The sequence below is a fragment of the Hemicordylus capensis genome, chromosome 3, assembly GCF_027244095.1.
Source record: "Hemicordylus capensis ecotype Gifberg chromosome 3, rHemCap1.1.pri, whole genome shotgun sequence".
Classification (NCBI taxonomy): Eukaryota; Metazoa; Chordata; class Lepidosauria; order Squamata; family Cordylidae; genus Hemicordylus; species Hemicordylus capensis.
Window position 1 is genome coordinate 313,045,196 of NC_069659.1, and position 17,597 is coordinate 313,062,792.

The window sequence follows — 17,597 nt, forward strand, 5'->3', positions numbered from 1 at the left end:
CACACACACACACACCCCAGTGCCGGACCGGTCTGTTTCCGAACCAGTTTGGAGGCCTCCAACATGGCCTCCGAACCAGTTCGTGCACATCCCTAGTCTCTGTCCTTTAGAAAGTTCTGAAAATGCATCCATTTATGAGAATAGGAGGTGACAGTAGCAGGTTTACGTGAGACATTGACTATCCTCTGTAGATCTACGGGCAGGTTGGGACTATGTGCCAAGCCGTGAGATGGAGACACTGTAGGTCTGGATGTAGGAGGCTACCGCCCTGCTGGGGAAGAAGTGAGGGGTGTGTGGTAGGTTGTGGCACGGATGATTGGAGAGGCGGAGGATACGGGGAAACCAGGGCCTCCTGGGCCACCACGGGGAAATGAGTATGCAATGCGGTCGGTCCTGGGAGATTTTCAGAAGGACTCAAGAAAGTAGAGGAACTGGAGAGAAAGCATAGACTAGACGTTCCGCTCAGTTCGAGATAAACGCGTCCCCGAGGGAGTTGGGTTCGATCCCTGACCTGGAGCAAAACAGGTGGCATTGCGCATTTGTTTCTGATGCGAAGAGGTCTATTTCTGGGAGGAACCAGCGGTGGAAGAGGGAGCGGAGTGTGGGGGGATGTGGTTGCCATTCATGTGACGTTGACTGAGTCCTGCTCAACCTGTCTGCCGTGATGTTGTCCTGTCCCTGAATATGGACTGCCAGGGGGGTGACGCCGTGGCGAATGCACCAGAACCAGATTTCCATGGCCAGGAATAGGAGGAAGCTGGAGGAGGTGCTGCCCTGCCTGTTCAGGTAGGCCTTGCCAGTAGTATTGTCCATTTGGACCAGAACATGAGATTCTCGTATCAGAGGGAGGAAAGCCCTTAGAGCCTTGAAAATGGCCAGCAGTTTGAGGTAGTTGATATGGTGAGCGGCTTTGGTCGGGGACCAGATGCCGTGGATGTTGTGGTTGTTGGCGTGGGCACCCCAGATGTCCATGGACGTGTCCGTAGTGAGCAGAAGGGCATGACGTGGGGCTTGGAATGGGGAGCCGATGCTGAGGTTGGCAGGGTCCATCCACCACAGCAGGGAACGCAGGACTCGAGATGGGAGCATAAGGGTGTGGGTGAGGGAATCTTCATGTGGGGAGAACACGGAGAGGAACCAATGTTGCAGAGTCCTGGCACGCAGATGAGTGTGAGTGAGGATGTGGGTGGTGGAAGCCATGTGGCCCAAGAGACACTGGATCGTTCAAGCTGGCTGACATGGGTGGTAAAGAGGTGGGATGACAAGTCCAGGATAGCCTGGATCCTGCGCTGAGGTAAGAAGATCTTCGACTGGCTGGAGTCGAAGATGATCTCCAAAAATTCTATGGTTCTGGAAGGGTTCAGTTTCAACTTTTCGTAATTCACCTGGAGCCCCAGGTTGGAAAGGAGATTGATGACCGTGTGGAAATCCCTCAGTAGGGATTGTGGGTTGTCTGCTACCACGAGCCAGTTGTCGAGGAATGGGGAAATTTGGATGTTTTGTTGTTGCAGGGCCGCCACCACTGGAGCCATGCATTTGGTGAACACCTGCAGAGCGGATGCCAGCCCGAAGGGGAGGACACGGAACTGGTAAGTGGCATCCGCTATCTGGAAGCGGAGGAAACGAGGGTGCTGAGGTCTGATGGTGACATGATAGTAGGCATCCCTGAGGTCTACTGAAACGAACCATTGGTTCCTGTGCAGGAGGAAGATGATGGTGGGAATTGTGACCATACGAAGCCTCCGGTATGTGACATAGGAGTTCAGTTCACGGAGATCCAGGATAGGGTGGAGGGAGCCGTACGGCCTGGGTACGGTGAAGTATCGGGAATGGAAATCCAGGGACTGCGGGTTGTGAACCAGTTCTATTGCAGATTTCGCGAGCAGAGAGTCAACTTCCGCTAGGAGCGCTGGGATAGCCGGTGTGGGGAGTGAAGGATTGTATGGGGGGTGGATGCAAATTCTATAGCATAGCCGACCCTCACGATGGTAAGAGCCCAAGAGTCGGTGGTGATATTTTCTCAAGTGGAGACGAAGGGGGAAAGTCTAGTGCTCCAACGGGGAGGGGGCTTCAAGTCATTGTCTCTTAGTTTGGGGCTGGGACCCCTTAGAGTGTAGCTGCTGCTTGGAACCGGAGAAGTTGGAGCACTTTCTGTATGGTTGGTACCTGGCAGAACGAAAGGATCTGTCCTGCAGTTGGTAGTAATGGTCCTTGGAGGAGTATGGCTGTTGCTGCCATTTCTGCGGCTTGTAAGGCCTAGATGAGAATTGTTGAAATCCCATAGGGCGGGCCGTGTTACGAAGTTTCTGCACTTTCTGCAGTATATCATCCATCTTTTCTCCAAACAGGGATGAGCCGTCAAAGGGAAGATCTTCTACCCTGGATCTAGCGTTGGGCGTAAGGCCGGAAGATCGGAGCCAGGCGTGTCGACGAAGAGCGACGGAGGTTGCCATCACCTTAGCAGCGCCTTCTGTTAGGTGACAGATTGCCTAGAGTTCCTGTTTTGAAACCTGCGTGGATTCACACCAGAAGACTTTCACAGGGCCCTGCTGCTCTTTAGGCAAATGATCTAAGAAGGGGGCCACGTGGTCCCACAGAAAAGACTGGTATCTGGCGTAGTAAGCCTGATAATTTGTAATTCTGGTCAATAAAGATGAAATTGAATACAAAAGCCTGCCAAACGTGTCCAGTTTCTTTCCTTCTTTGTCGGTTGGTGTGGATGAGGTATATCCATGGAACTTAGAGAGTGAGGACTCTACTATGATGGAGTCAGTGGAAGGGTGCTGCTTCAGAAAGCAGTCGTCCTGATCAGCAGAAGCGTGTACCTGATAGAAGGAATCGAGTTTCTTTGATGTCTGTGGCAGGGAGAGGGTTTTGACCAAGAGGCCTTGGTGACCTTGAGGATGGATGGATTCAAAGGGAGCAATACCAATGGACATCCATTGAAAAATGGGGTCCGGCTCGGATTTATCTCCTTGGGAAAGTTGAGCGCCCAGGGAGGCCGAGGGGGCGGGGTTATATATACCGAGGGGGCGGGGTTACCGCCAAAAGTTAGAACTCTAGCTTGGAAGCGCCGATGTGGTCTCTGCACAGGGGCAAAGCCCATTCGTGTAAAGCACAGAGACCACATCAAAGAACTGAACCCCTGCAAATATCAAAGTTCTCCTGTATTCTGGTATCACTGCATAAAAGAAACCTCCATATATCTGAGTTCAAATCCCGATTCAACCATGAAACTCACTGGGTGACTCTGGGCCAGTCATGTCTCTCTCAGCCTAACCTACCTCACAGGCTTGTTGTGAGGATAAACATAACCATGTACACCGCTCTGGGCTCCTTGGAGGAAGTGCAGGATATAAATGTAAAAATAAAAATAAAATAAAGATAGCCAAGTATCTCTCATATTACTGACTTTCTATTCTATTTTTATAATTTCCCAATCCATAAGAACAGTTTTTAAATCTACTGTTATAACGGATATTTTTAATGCACTTATCGGCTTTACCACCCACTACCAACTCTATAGGCACAAAGATTTACTAATCCATGTTTTCTAAACACACCAGCTTACCATCTCTTTTTACAATCTGTATGTCCAAATGACTATACGTGTAACACAGAATTGATCACTCAAGCCTGCTCAATTTGGCACATCGCTTCTTCAAGAGCATGACATTATAGATTATAGATCTATTTTCTTTCTAGGCACAAAGCTTAATACACACTATATTTTAACATTTCAGAGTTAGCTTAGTTTTTAAAAACCTGCACTTCTACCAATACTTATACCATTTAATTACTTTGCTAGGGTGAAATGCTTATTGATTTGGAATAAACTATTATGGTACATGGAAATGTATGCCTATTCAGTGTTGGTATCTTATAAGGACTACAGTTAAGCGTTTTGAAAGAGAGCTATTTGTAAAGAATGTACTATTTCAATACTGAGAAACTGAGCCTTTATTGAACTATCAAACCTACTGGATGATATACTACATGTTAACATGTTATCCTGAAGCCATGACCACACAGCTATATGTGGTCAGTTAAGGACATGTTTTTATTCCGCTCTTCCTCCAAGGAGCCCAGAGCAGTGTACCTCATACTTAAGTTTCTCCTCACAACAACCCTGCTTTAGGTTAGGCTGAGAGAGAAGTGACTGGCCCACAGTCACCCAGCTAGTATCATGGCTAAATGGGGACTTGAACTCAGGTATCTCCAGTACTAGTCCAGCACTCTAACCACTACACCATGCTGTGTTTTACATTCTTTAGCACACCTTTCTCAAATGCAAGTTTTCCATAATATTAATAATGCAAGAATACCTGGTACTAGCACAGGAGCCCGTGGTCTTTTGCCGTGTGCTCCGCCTCAAACTGGGGAGCTCAGCAGGTGGCGATTCACTGCGCTTTTTTGTTGATTTTCTCAAGCCTATAGGCAGAAGACAGTAAAAACACCAGGCAAGTTAAGTTAAGTTTAGTTGCAAACTCTGCATGAACAGTGGTGAAACAAATGAAGTATTCCCATTCAACATGCCTTTCTTTCCCTCCTCCCTGACATTAATGCACAAGAGTCACTCAGTCAAGTTATTACCTCCATCCTATACTGCATGCACTTATGTAATAACTACTTTATTGATTTATGGGAAAAATCTTGCCTATTCATTCTCAACCTCAGTTCAGATATTTACATAAACTTCAAATGACACAGGAGTGGCACACATCTTCCCCTCCCCTACACTGACAACCACAACATATAAGCAGGGTGCTCCACACTGATGACTGCTCATGAGGTTTGTCTCAAGACACAATGAAGCTGCATGGGTGAGAGACACTGAAACTGTGACACAAAATTAGACACAGTAAATCTGCATGGGCTTCAGTTCAGGCACCAAAAGATTATTAGAGTGCCACTGTGATGTAGTCGACAGTAGTGATGTGCAAAAGTATTCAAGCCCAAAACGGCAGTTTCAAGTGTTTTGAGCTGGAAACAAAACAAAGGGCCTGTGTTATGGGCAACTGTGCCCCCATTGGCTGGGGAGAGGGAGGAAAACACAAAAAGGAGCGCGTTTCAAATGTATTTAAGAATCTGGGAGGCAGAGAGCCCGTACAGTGTGCCAGTGCCTCTTGAAGAGGAAGGATACATCAGGAGGATGGACAGAAACTACAGCCGAGGAGTAGTGGTGGTGTGTGGCCCTGCCTGGCCCAGTGGGGGGAGAAAGATAGATAGAGTGCCTGTAGCTTATCTGTCTCCCTCTCCTTCTAATTTGCAGTGCCAAAAAACGCTATTCTTTTTTTCAATTTTTTAAAATTGTACCAGAAGCCCCAGTGGCTTTAACTAGGTGCTGCTTTGAATTTTTTATTCTTGAGTGGATTTTCTTCTTTTTCTTGCTTGTAGCCAGCCAACCCCCAATGGCTTTAATAACTAGGTCCAGCTGGGTTTACTGTGTGTTTCTTCTTTTGCAGCCCCAAGCTGCACCTCGCTGTTGCGTGCTGGATAGGTGGTTTTGGGGGGTTTCAAGTTTCCTCCCTGGCTTGTCCAAGATAGGGCCAAGAGAGATTCCTGCCTGCAACCTTGGAGAAGCCACTGCCAGTCTGTGAAGACAATACTGAGCTAGATACACTCAGTATATGGCAGTTTGCTATGTTGACAGCAATAGGCCTAGTCTGCTCTTAACTAGCGACAGCAAGACACCTGTTCCTGTTTCCAAGCAGAAGAAGTTGCCTGCACAGTGGGTGCAGTCAGTGGGCAAACTGTCTAGTCACCCAGAGTCTCATCTCTTCACCTGGGCCATTGCACAGATGATTGCTTTGGACAACCAGCCATTCTAGGTGGTGGTGAATGCTGCCATACACTGGCTGCCTGCCCCCGACTACAACATCCCCACATGCACCATGTTCAGCAGGCAAGTGGTGCCCTCCCTGAACCTGGTATGCAGGGAGACAGCGTCAGGGCTGCTGTGGCAGCAGTGCTCAACACCAGTGTGCATTTCACTGTACTGTGGATCAGCTGCAGTGCAAGGCACACTGCTTTCCTGTTTTTAATGATGCACTGGTGAGGGCAGAAAAGTGAAGGGATAGCAATAGCAATAGCACTTACATTTATATACCGCTCTATAGCCAGAGCTCTCTAAGCAGTTTAAAATGATTTAGCATATTGCCCCCAACATTCTGGGTACTCATTTTACCGACCTCGGAAGGATGGATAGCAGCTGATGGTGGTGTAGCCAGCTCCTCCAATGCAGCAAAGCACAGGTGGGCTGTGCTGCATGTGCTGGACAGTAACTAGATGGCAGATGAGCTGTTGGTGGCCATGGATCTCCATGTGGAAGGATAGTTATCAAACTTTCACCCAAGATTCATGGTCGCAGACAATACTGCCAGGATAACGAGGGTAGCCAAGCAGGTTCAGTTTATGTCCATCCGTTGTGTGGCACACACACTGAGCCTGGTCATGTGGGACGTGCTTGCGCCCTTCTGGGGCTGTGGCCAAGAGAAACATCGGTACTCAAGGCACTGGACACCAGTCTGCTACTGCCCTGGCTACTCTTGTGGACAGATGCTGCAAGAGAGAAGCTTACTTTCACCAGAGTGAAAAGGGTAGGCAAATGCTCAAAGAGAAGCAGTTTGAGCTGGGCCTATCTGAACACCTGATCCCTCAGGATGTTCCGACCAGGTGGAACTTCACCTCTCTCTTGCTCTAGCACCTGCAGGAGCAAAAGCTATCCATCCATGGCGTGGCAAGTTGATGTGTCTTGGAAGTGTGCAACCTATCCAACCAGGAATGAGCGATCATTTCCAAGGTTGTCTTGGCACTTGAGCTATTCTTTGTTGCTATGAATGGCTTGTGTGCCAGGACAGCAACATTGAACCAGGCTTTGCCCACCACTTTTCTCAAGAAGAAGATGGGTGAGCTCCAGTCCATGCTGACCACTGAGGAAGCAATCACCTTGGCATGTCGTCTAAGGACTGGAGTGGTGGATCAGCTCAAGACACCCTTGGGTGCATTGGCAGTGCATATTTTGTCCTGTCTATGTGACCCAAGGATCAGCGACAATGCGGTCCACCCTGGCCAGCTGCCCAGGTGGTTGGACCTCCTGCTCGAAGAGGTTAGGCAAGCAGAGGAGAGGATGCTGGGGCGTGACCAGAATTAGGATGCTAGAGCTCCTACTGCTAGTGCACAGTCCATGTCGAGCAGCAGTACTATCATCACTGCTTCCCGGTCCAGCAGTATCAAGTGAGATGGTAGTTCCACCTGGTGGTTCACAGAGGGGTTCCTTGGCGCCTGGCAAGGGGTACAGGAGGAGCCCACCGAGCCCTGCAGCAGTGCCAAGCAATGTGTGCTGCAGTACCACCTGCAGGAGCCAGTGGCAGGCCAGAAGATGGAGCAGATCCAGATTTGGGCAACGCACTGCCAAGTCTGGCCAGACCAGGCAACAGTTGCCAGACAGTTCCTCTCATGCCGGCTAACCAGTGTCCAGAGCAAGAGGGTTTTCTCCATCGCCGGGGATGTGGTGATGCCACATCATGCACACTTGGACATCCCATTGTGCTGACTTGGTGGAGCAGCTGGTCTTCCCTGAAGGCCAACCTCCTCCGCTAGGCTAACCAGAGCTGGCCATGGAGGACAAATGACTCATGCTCACCCCCACCCATTGCAACAGCACTGGCAGCTTGCCCCACCCTGGCCAATCCGAAAACCAGATGTGTCACAGTCTGCCCGTTAGTGCCACTGACACACGCAGACATGCGCGCGCACAGCACTACCATGGCCAGTGGTGAGATTATGATAGACTGGGTCAGAGAGAGCCCAGCCCGAATCTGAGGCCATGGTGTTATCCAAACACAGGCAGGCAGGGATGCATGCTGGAGAAGAAAGAAGAGTTCTTCTCATGATATAAGTATAAACTTTGTTTCTTGTCAGACCATTGGTCCATCAGGCCATGACTGCTCTAACCTCCAGTCTCTCTGTGGCAGGCAGGATGAAAGGAAGGTTTGATGTTTTGGTTCTCAGCACTAAGTAAAATATGCTTACTGCACTATTGCTACTTTAACTATCTGGCTTTGCTGGATCTCAGATTGACAAAGGCAGAAGGTAGGTGCCTGCCAAAGTTGTAGTTTGATTTGTTCGTGAAATAGTGTTGTGGCGAGAAATGGACAGTGGCAGTGAGAGGTGTGGGTGGGTGTACATGTACATGCATGTGCACTTTTCTTGGTGATTGCTGTGGGATAAGCTCCATGTCCGGCCTTGAAACTAACTTGTGCTTTACTAACTATTCTTCAATCTGCATTGTAAGGTGTACTCAGTCAAAATGTGGCAGAAACTGTTGCTCTAGTTGAGATGATGGCTATGCTTGCTGCTGGTAAAGGTGCTGCTGTGCTGTGGCAGTTGTTGCAATGCTGGAGTCATAAGTGTGTGTGAGAGCAACTTGTGGCAATGATGTTACTACAGCACAGGCACTGTGGTGGGCAGTGGATTCTGGGTAAGTGATTCTTTTTTAGCCTTTTTTTGGACTGACTTTGAAATGTGTTCGGAGGGACAGATTCCCTTTTACTGTGTGCTTCTGCAGTGTTTTTCAAAACAAGGTTTCAAAATTGTGGTAGCTCCTAGGGATACCAAAGTGGGTTATAGGGCATGATGGATGCAACCTACCACTCAACCCACAAAAGAATTGGGCAAGTGGGCAATTTAACCAATTTTTAACCTTTCCCCATAGGATCCTATGAGGGTTTGGGAAAAAGTTTAAAAATGTGTTAATCACCCACTTGCCCTTAAAAAAAAAAAAAAAATAGGTAGGTGGTAGGTAGCACCCATCATGACCACCCAACCCACTTTGGTGTCCCTAGGAGCTACCCATGGGCAACAATAAGGTGTTCCAAGTTCTCCATTGTTCCTTATGGTTGAAACACTCAAAGCAGATGAAACTGACTCAATGTTTTGAGTGATTGGACAAAACCTTTGAGGTTCTTGTATTTTATTTTGAGCTCAAAATGAAATGCAAAATCAATTTCATGCACATCTCTAGTAGACAGAGTGTTGACTAGAAGTGGGGAAATTCAAGTTTCACTTAGTTATGAAGTTCACTGGGCAGCCCTGGGCCACCCAACTCTTAGTCTAACCTAATTCACAGAATTGTTATGAAGATGGAAGAGGGCAGGAAGTGAAACATCACATGCCACAATGAGCTCCTTAGAGGAAGGGAATCTGCATGGAGAGGGGGAATAGGGGTGCTCCACATAAAAAGATAGGTCAACATTTTAATTGGGGCTACTACACGCAGATGCCAAGGCAGCAGGTTTCAGGATTTATTTACACGATCTTCCTACTCTGCATCAACAAAAACTGCAAACAACAAAAAGGTACATTTTATTAGAGAATGCATCAGAAGCATGCTTTTCACAAACAAGTTAAAATGACACTAGTCTGTCCATGACCTAAGAAACTAGTAGAAGTTGGAAGGATAGCTCTTTGAAGTTTCTTTAGAGAATAAAGTAAAAAAATCAGAACTTCTGTTTGTACTATGAGCAGAAGAGGACAGTTGTCTAAAAGAGGTTCTGGTAAGTAAGTAAGTAAGTAAATAAATAAATAAAACAAATAAAGTAAATACAAATTCCTGCTCAACTGTCAAGTTTACCAGATACCTCAGGCAAATTGTCCCTTCTCGGATCAAAGACATAACAGGGCATGATTTAGGGACCAGACATGTGCTATTTTGAAGAGACTGTATTGCAGCCACCAGCATTACTATATACATACGTTATTTGAGTTAAGATACTTGAAATAGCTAAAGCTGCAGGGCTGAGTAAAGCATGGGCAATGCAGTTAAACTTACAGTGTGGTTGGGGGAGGGTCGTACCCATTACACTATATGTATTTACGTATTTTCAATTATGAGGCTCGTTACATAGTTATTAGGAATACAGCTTGTCTATTACAGGTAGTGGTAATTGTATTTGATGCTCTTTTTTGAAAATTAGGATATAAAGGAACAATTACAAGGAGACCTATATTCCATAATAGCCACTGAGGACCATTGTGGGTTGAAACACGTTTAACTGGCTTTTACAATCTGAAAAACTCCTTTCAGGAAGTTATCTCAGCTATTCATGAGATACTGTGTGGCTGTTCTTATTTATCTCTGAAGTATCACTAGTATGTGGACATTTCTGAACTATTCTGTGGATACCAATCTTCTTCAAATGGATGAATTATTTCCTCTTGCAATATCATCATAATTTTCGACACAAGATTGGACCTTAGATCTAACATAGTAGCATTTGTATGACATAGGAGTTTGGTAGGATTTTATTAATTTCAGTCTTATCAGGTCTTTAGTGAGTAATGGTGTATATTTGTTTACATGATCTATATTAAATGTGCCACTGTATATATATATATATTTAATTTTGACATCTTTATAAAGTTCATACAGTATTTCCTGAATTCTTTTGGGATCATTGTTTTTTATGAATCCAAATAATGTCTTTGTGTATGCCTTTTCCCCTTGCCAGTCTCACCTTCAGTGGCACACTGTCCTCCACCCAGCACAGGTGCTTGTTGTAGCAGGCAACATACATCTCATGTTCCTGACTGGTCTGCCTCTCACCGCAACATCAGCCCTCTCTCTCTCCCCCCTCTCCCAACTTGTCTGGAGACAAAATGGACAAATTTGGTGCTGGAGAACATAGTGAGAGAGAGCCCACATGCTGGCACAGCAGCACAGGGAGACAGACTGGCTGGTGAACTTGGATGCATGTTGCCTGCTACAGAAAGCAGCAGCTGGAGGACAGAATGTGTTGTCGCTGAAGGGGAAAGGGCTAGTGCCCAACTCAGCACTTCCTAGACAGTGCTGTGGCTCACCTGGTCTCCATGTCCCTTTAAGGGGCTCTACCAGCACTGGGAACAGAACACTGCTTGGAGGTGAGTGATGGGAACAGCTGCCTCTGTTCACTGCCCAGGGGGTGGGGAAGAGGATGCACATTATTTGGCTTTGGCTCTTCAGAGTAAAATATTTGCACAGGCCTACAGTACCGTTACTTTGATGTGAGCTGAAGACTACTGTTTTAACTAAATGGCTGCTGTAATGACAAATGAGTTAACTAAAGCATTTTACTTCACTAATGTACTAACGTGACAGCCTCTTGCTCAATCTAAATTCTCTTGTAGGAATGGCTGTGTTAGAAATGTTACTGACAAACTAAAGAGGCTGAAAAAGAGTTTAATGTATCAAATTTCCTTCAAACAAGCATCACTACATTATTTGAAATAGAAAAATTTCATACACACCAATTTGCTCCAAGGTTTCAGCAATATTTTAAGACATGCTTGGGAAAAGAGCAATGAATTTCTAGCAAATTGTGATCTGAGGTATTTGCTAGAGGATCTAGTTGCTAGAGGATCTCACAGGTATCGGCCATAAAGCATAAGCCATTTCTTTAAAGCTACTTTGCTTTCAAATCATTTGTCAATTAGTAAGTGCTACAATTCACAGGGCAGAGAAGCTGTAAAGAGGGCGAGTGGTGCCACAGCACAGAAGCCCCAACTTTACTGCACCAGCTGAAACACATTCACCCCAGATTCATGTGCCTGAAACTCTCAGACATTTACAGGTCTACAAGTGAAGAGCCAACAACCAAATACACCAGCATAAGCTTCCCTTACCAGTGGCTTTGTCCCTTCAGGGAAAAGTTAGTTAAAAATCTAAGTTACTCAGGAAATTGATGCAGACAGAACTAAATTAAATTATTTCCATTTCTTTCTGGACCACCTTCATTTAGTGGTAGTGCTACAAAGCCCGTAACATCTTAGAGAGATGACTTTTTTGTCCCATCCCCCCCACGCTCCCAAAGGATGTGGCAGCACCATGCCAAGTATTAGAATGCAGTAAGCATAGAAGACAAGCTCAAAATCACTGTTCACAGTATCAATACTGTATTAGACTGTAAAACTGTCAGGTTTGACTTTTCCCTTTGTAATGTATAAACTTCTTACACAGCAGCTATTGCTCCCTCTACTGGTTAAGTAACAGAATAAGGCTGATGTGCCCAAACAATTATTAGAAGTCATAAAATAAAACCAGCTTTATGGCAACAGAGGCAAGGGGAAATGAACTTCCCCTTTTTAATTCTGTTTTTAATAGTTTTAACATTTTAAATTTTATTTGTTGTGATGTTTTAATCTTTTTATCTGGTTTTGTTGTGAACCGCCCGGAGACTTGCGTTTTGGGCAGTATATAAATGAAATAGATAGATAGATAGATAGATAGATAGATAGATAGATAGATAGATAGATAGATAGATAGAACTTGTGAGCAGAGATCTGGGCCAGTATCAGGAGACTCTTGAATTTTCACACTCAACAAAAATCAAAGTATAAACTTGTTGGCTTTAAAAGGTGGTAGCTAGTTTTCAACACATTTCAGAATTTTCCTTCCACTTGTGCAAACGCTCATGGTTTGAGAGAGTTTGAAGTAGTTTTTAAATAAGTTATTGTGGATATAAGCTAAGCCTGGTTAGTTATACAGGTACTATGCAGCACAATTTTAAAAAATGGCAAACCGAATTCCGCTGAGCTAGCGTTCATTCCTGGAACTCATTTTCACACACAAGCTCAGCTTTGTGTAACTGACTAGGTTAGTGAAAACACAGAAGTAATCACCACAGAATAAAAACCACACACTGCTCAGGGGGAAAAGGGAGTCCACATTTCAGAAAGCCTTGCACACAGATGTATGCCATGGCATCCGTTCATTTCAGCAGTTAAAGCACTGTGCACAAGCACATATGGGTGATATCTTTTAATATAGTATAAAAACAAGGTAGTGTTAGCAATTGCCAAAAGGTTTGCCTGCAGTGTTTGCTTTTGAACATTCTCCTCTTCTAAAGATCGGGGCTCTCTATCTAGCAGCTGAAATATCGCCCACATATTCCACCAACTTTACAAACCAAAGAAGTGTCATTCTTGTTTGATTTGACTTTGAAGCTGCTGTAACTTACCCCACCCAATATGCACCCTAGCAGGCCGTATTGCACCATTTATTTGGCTTTTAAAAAAAAATTATGATTTTTTTTTTGACATTATGTATTTTACAAACATATTTCCCAGTTTCCCCTGTCCCACCAGCCCAACCTTTCCTCCCCAAACCAGCCTTTGTGTGTTGCACTGGCTGGTGGGAGGTGAGAAAAGAAAGGAGGAGAGGGGAAGAGGGGTGAGAAGAGATAAGAAAAGAGAAGGCGGGGGAGGAGAGAGGAGAAGGAATACACACCTATGCCACGAACAGTGTGGGTAAATCAACAGGGTTCTCATTTTAAGAATGCTATAGAAGTTGTCCCAGATTTCTGACCATTTATCTGGTTTATTTACTTTTATGAGGGCCCACTTTTCATGTACCTCCAATTCAAGCTAGTCAGGCACCCAGTCTTCAGTCCTAGGGGGAGTGGGAGATTTCTAGAGCCTACAATTAGTCCAAAGTATGTGCTTGAGAGCACCCAAGCAACCAGCAACACAGTGAACTTCTCTAGCTGGTCAGCTGAGAAGAAGCAACTAGATCATTTACTAGACCGAGACCCATGACAACTCAGGACTCCCTTGGTAATTCAGGACTGCAAATCTAGATGCTTCCAGACCACCGCATATGTCTAGAATCCATATGTAAGGACCAACAGTGCTTTCTCTTCAGTTCATGAACAGCAACTTTAATTTCGTCAGAGTCATATTTTATCACATCATGTCTTATAATCCTGAAACTAGGCCATTTAGCAAGAGGACAGCAACTTTCCCTATGCCTCCTAGTACAGCATTTTTTCCCAGTGTCTTTTTGAGATTGTGAGCTCTTTTGGGAAAGGGATCCATCTTTTCATTTTTCTGCTACAAAAACTGCTTTGAGAACTTGTGTTGTTGCAAAGCAGTAGGTTATTAATAAATGATTGTATGAACATATGCCTTCTGTCTGAGTACTGAGTACTCTGGCAGCAGTTTCCCACAGGCTCAAGGACAGGACTTTCAGCATTCTAAACAGAAAGAAATGTTGCAACGAGCAAACACCTTCTGGAGTAGACACCAACAAGCACCTACACTCGGAGTCCAGTCTTTGTATCTTATGACCTGCAGCTATACCTTCTCTCAAGGTATAAGTGTATACCTTCACTTAAAAGGAGAATGTGGCAAATGCAAACAGTGCAAGAAAGAAATGCAAGGCCTGGTTGTCAGAATGAATAACCATAAAATCACATGGATTTAATGGTGCTAGGAACCAAATGAGTGCACACTTCTCTTTAGAAGTTACCCCTGCTGAGTAGAGAGACACTTTTTAAAGTGGTGTTTCTCTTCTACTTAGCAGGGGGAGAGCAACTGGTCCTATCTAACACCAGCACAGCATCCCTCCAGTGGCTTTTGCTGGTATATGCCTATGTTTCTTTTCAGATTCTGAGTCCTTGAAGGATAGGGGACTATCTTATTTATGAATTTATTTTTGTAAACCACTTTGAGGACTTTGGTTGAAGAGCAGTATATAAATATTCATAGTAGTAGTAAAAATATCTAAATGAAAAATTTTGATTCAGAATTAATGATTTTAGTCACCCTTTTTTCTTGGTAATTTACATCAATTCTACCCTGCTAACTGGTGACCATGAGCCACTTACACAAGTCCTTCAGCACTTCTATTTCTTTCCAGGCATTTCCCCACAGGTTTTGACCTACGAAACCTAAGCTATATAGACAAATGTAATCAGAATTGCATCTTCCCTATTGTAAGCATATTGCCTTTTGATTAGGCCAGGGGTGAGTAAACTTGGCCCTCCAGCTGTTGTTGAGCTACAATTTACACCTTCCCCACTGCAATTGGCTGGGGAAGATGGGAGTTGTAGTTCAATAACAGCTCGAGGGCCAGGTTTGCCCACCCCTGGCTTAGGCGAAGTAATCAAGTTGAAACCAAAAGGAAGCAGTATGTTAATGTTTACTTTGTTTGCATGCATGCTTCGATACCGATTCTGAGTTTTGGGATGGGGTGGACTTTTTATTTTAAGAAAACCACATGGTTCTAGTTATATGGAGATTTCAGGGCGGGGGGGGGACCTAAGACAAAACATTTTTAGCAAGATGGATAAACACAAATGATTTTTACAAGCCTTTTCAAGCTAGTCATACTAGTGTCCCCCCTTCACAGACTTACTTGCTAGTTTAGCCTGTAATCCTGAAGGCCCAGGTTTTGATGCCTCCGGTTTAGAAGAGCCTGGGAGAGACAGTTTTGTTTTAGGCAGGCTAACCTTGGGACTGAAACGAGCAGCCCAGTCAAACTTTGAAGAGCCACCTATCTTATTCTGTTCTTTGTCCCGGCTGCTCCTCCGGGGACTGGGGCTAGATGTAGATCTGGAACGTCTGGCCTTGCTCTGGTCTTTTCCCTGTTTCACTCTGGCACCCTGAGGAACAGCAGAAGAAGCAGATGCAACAACCGAAGAAGAGGAGGATGTAGAGGCTGAAGAGGAGGAATCTGTGATGGTGCTACACCCAGCTTTGGCTGAGCTCGCTGATTTTGAAGCCAGCTTGGTGGGTTTTGCTGGTCTCTCTTCAGTGCCAGTCGATTCAGCAGCTGGACGACTCTTTACAATGGGTGAAGTCTCTGTCCTTTTCCGTTTCTGGCTTCGGGAGCTACTAGTAGCTCCACCCTTTCTGGTATGAGCCTTGCTTGTTGATGGTAATTGTGAAGATTTTGACTCCTGCTCTTGATGCAAGTGTCTCTTCTTTGACTTAGCCTGTGGCTTGCTTGTTTCCAAGTCCGATGAAGAATCAGCGTGCTGAAGTGCTTTGGTTTTTTTGGCAGGGCTAGGAGAATTTGTTCTGTTGTAATCTGGGCTAGCACTGCGTTTCACTCCTCGAGAACTGTCTTTCTTAGGCACCTGCCCTAATTTTTGCCTCTCCAAAGTATTGTCTGTGTCCAGAGCCTCTTGCTGTGGAATTATAATAGCAGATGAACTACAGCCTCTGAGGAAGGAGAGATAAAAACTATGTTACTAAGCAAGAAAAGCTATGACCTGCAAAACTACTGTTCAATTTATAGCAATCCATGAAATGCAGATATCTATATACTTTTCAATAGTAAAAGAAAAATTTACAGCAGTGCTCAAAGTTAGATTTTAGTAAGCAACTTAGATAGAAACAATTATATTTAAGCAGTAGTGCTACAAACGTTTAATGAACCTGGTAGTATATGTCTCACTAAAGCATGTGCTGAACAGTAAGTACTGGAAAATGAATAATTCACAACTAGGGATGAGTCTGAAAGTGCTTCGGCGCCAGCGGGGGTGGTTCTTTAAGGACGGGGAAGGATGCACTCACCCCTCCCACCACATTTCTCCCACCAGCACTCCGTTATTTTCAAGCCCTTCAAGGCGGCAGCATTCCTCCCTGCAGCCCCATTGCCCTCATTGCTCAGAAGTAGTGATCACGTGTGCACGCAATGGGTGCATGCGCGATTGCTACTTCCAGCTGATGAAGGCAATGGGGCAGCAGGGAGGAATGATGCTGCCCTGAGGGGCTTGAAAATAACAGAGAGCCGGTGGGGGAAATACGGCGGGAGGGGTGAGTGCACCCCCCCCGCCCTTAAAGTACCACCCCCGCCAGCGCCGAAACCTGCCCCCCAGAGTCGAAACGTCTCGGAGGCCTTTATAATGGCCTCCGAAACATTTCGGGCTCAAGCCTAGTCACAACTGCATTAACAGTTTTACATCTCACTTCAGCAGGGTTTGAAATATAATAATAACAGCAGGTTGGGTTGGGTAAAATCGAGTAGTAATGTGGAGTATCTATGTTTTGAATTATTATAGCAATGGTTTATATGTATAGTTAACATGAACTGTGCAGATAGGTAAGCGGGAAGTCAATATTTACTTAATTAAATAAATGAATGTAATTTGAATGTGAAGCTATTGTGAAAGCCAATAAAAATTTAAAATGTAAAAAAAAAAGTTTTACATCTCATAAAAAGCCAAGGAGTATTCTGAAATGCAATATGGTTAAAAAATTTCCCTTGGATAGCAATTAAACTTGTAGTAATATATCATGGTAAGGACATAAAATTCAGAAGCAAACAGTAGTGCAAAGAAAGGGAGCAAGCTGCCCTTGCGTGGGTCATAGCCCACCACCCAATCTCTTCCCAGACTGCATTCAGTCCGGATGTGTGTGCCACTCTAGGAAAGCTTCAGAGCGAGTAAGTTATCTAGAAGAACGATGCAGGACTGAGCATGTTTTCTTGCTAGCTGGAGAAGTGCCATGATTGGCCCTCAATGCCAGCTATGCTCTACAGCAGCTACTTCCATAAAAATTCCTAGAATGGAGCCCCAAGTTACTCTAGCTATCTCCCCAACTGCTCTAGCTCTTTGCACATTTGCTCCAAGCATTGCTGTGAAGTGGGAAAGCAAACCTTTTCTTCATCTACAATGTGAAGACCTATTGCAGCTCCCTCACTCTGCATGCATGCCATTAATTTCACTTCCTGACATCAGACTCCCGACTCATTTCAATCTCAATTGTCAATCTTCCATAGTACAGACAACACAAATGAGAAATGCTCTTTTCCAAATTCAAAGTTGATATACAAT

The 17,597-nt window shown here is 45.0% G+C and overlaps 1 protein-coding gene across 7 annotated transcripts in view; it reads right to left on the reverse strand.

Moving 5' to 3' along the window:
• Positions 1–17,597, reverse strand: part of TRIP12 (thyroid hormone receptor interactor 12) — a 167,775-nt gene that overhangs the window by 88,269 nt on the left and 61,909 nt on the right. For all 7 annotated transcript variants that reach the window (XM_053304639.1, XM_053304643.1, XM_053304642.1 and 4 more), the window contains 2 exons: positions 15,173–15,981; positions 4,326–4,431 (listed from right to left, as the gene is read on the reverse strand). In XM_053304639.1, coding sequence (XP_053160614.1) covers positions 4,326–4,431; positions 15,173–15,981 — 915 coding nt within the window. The remainder of the gene's footprint in view (positions 1–4,325; positions 4,432–15,172; positions 15,982–17,597) is intronic.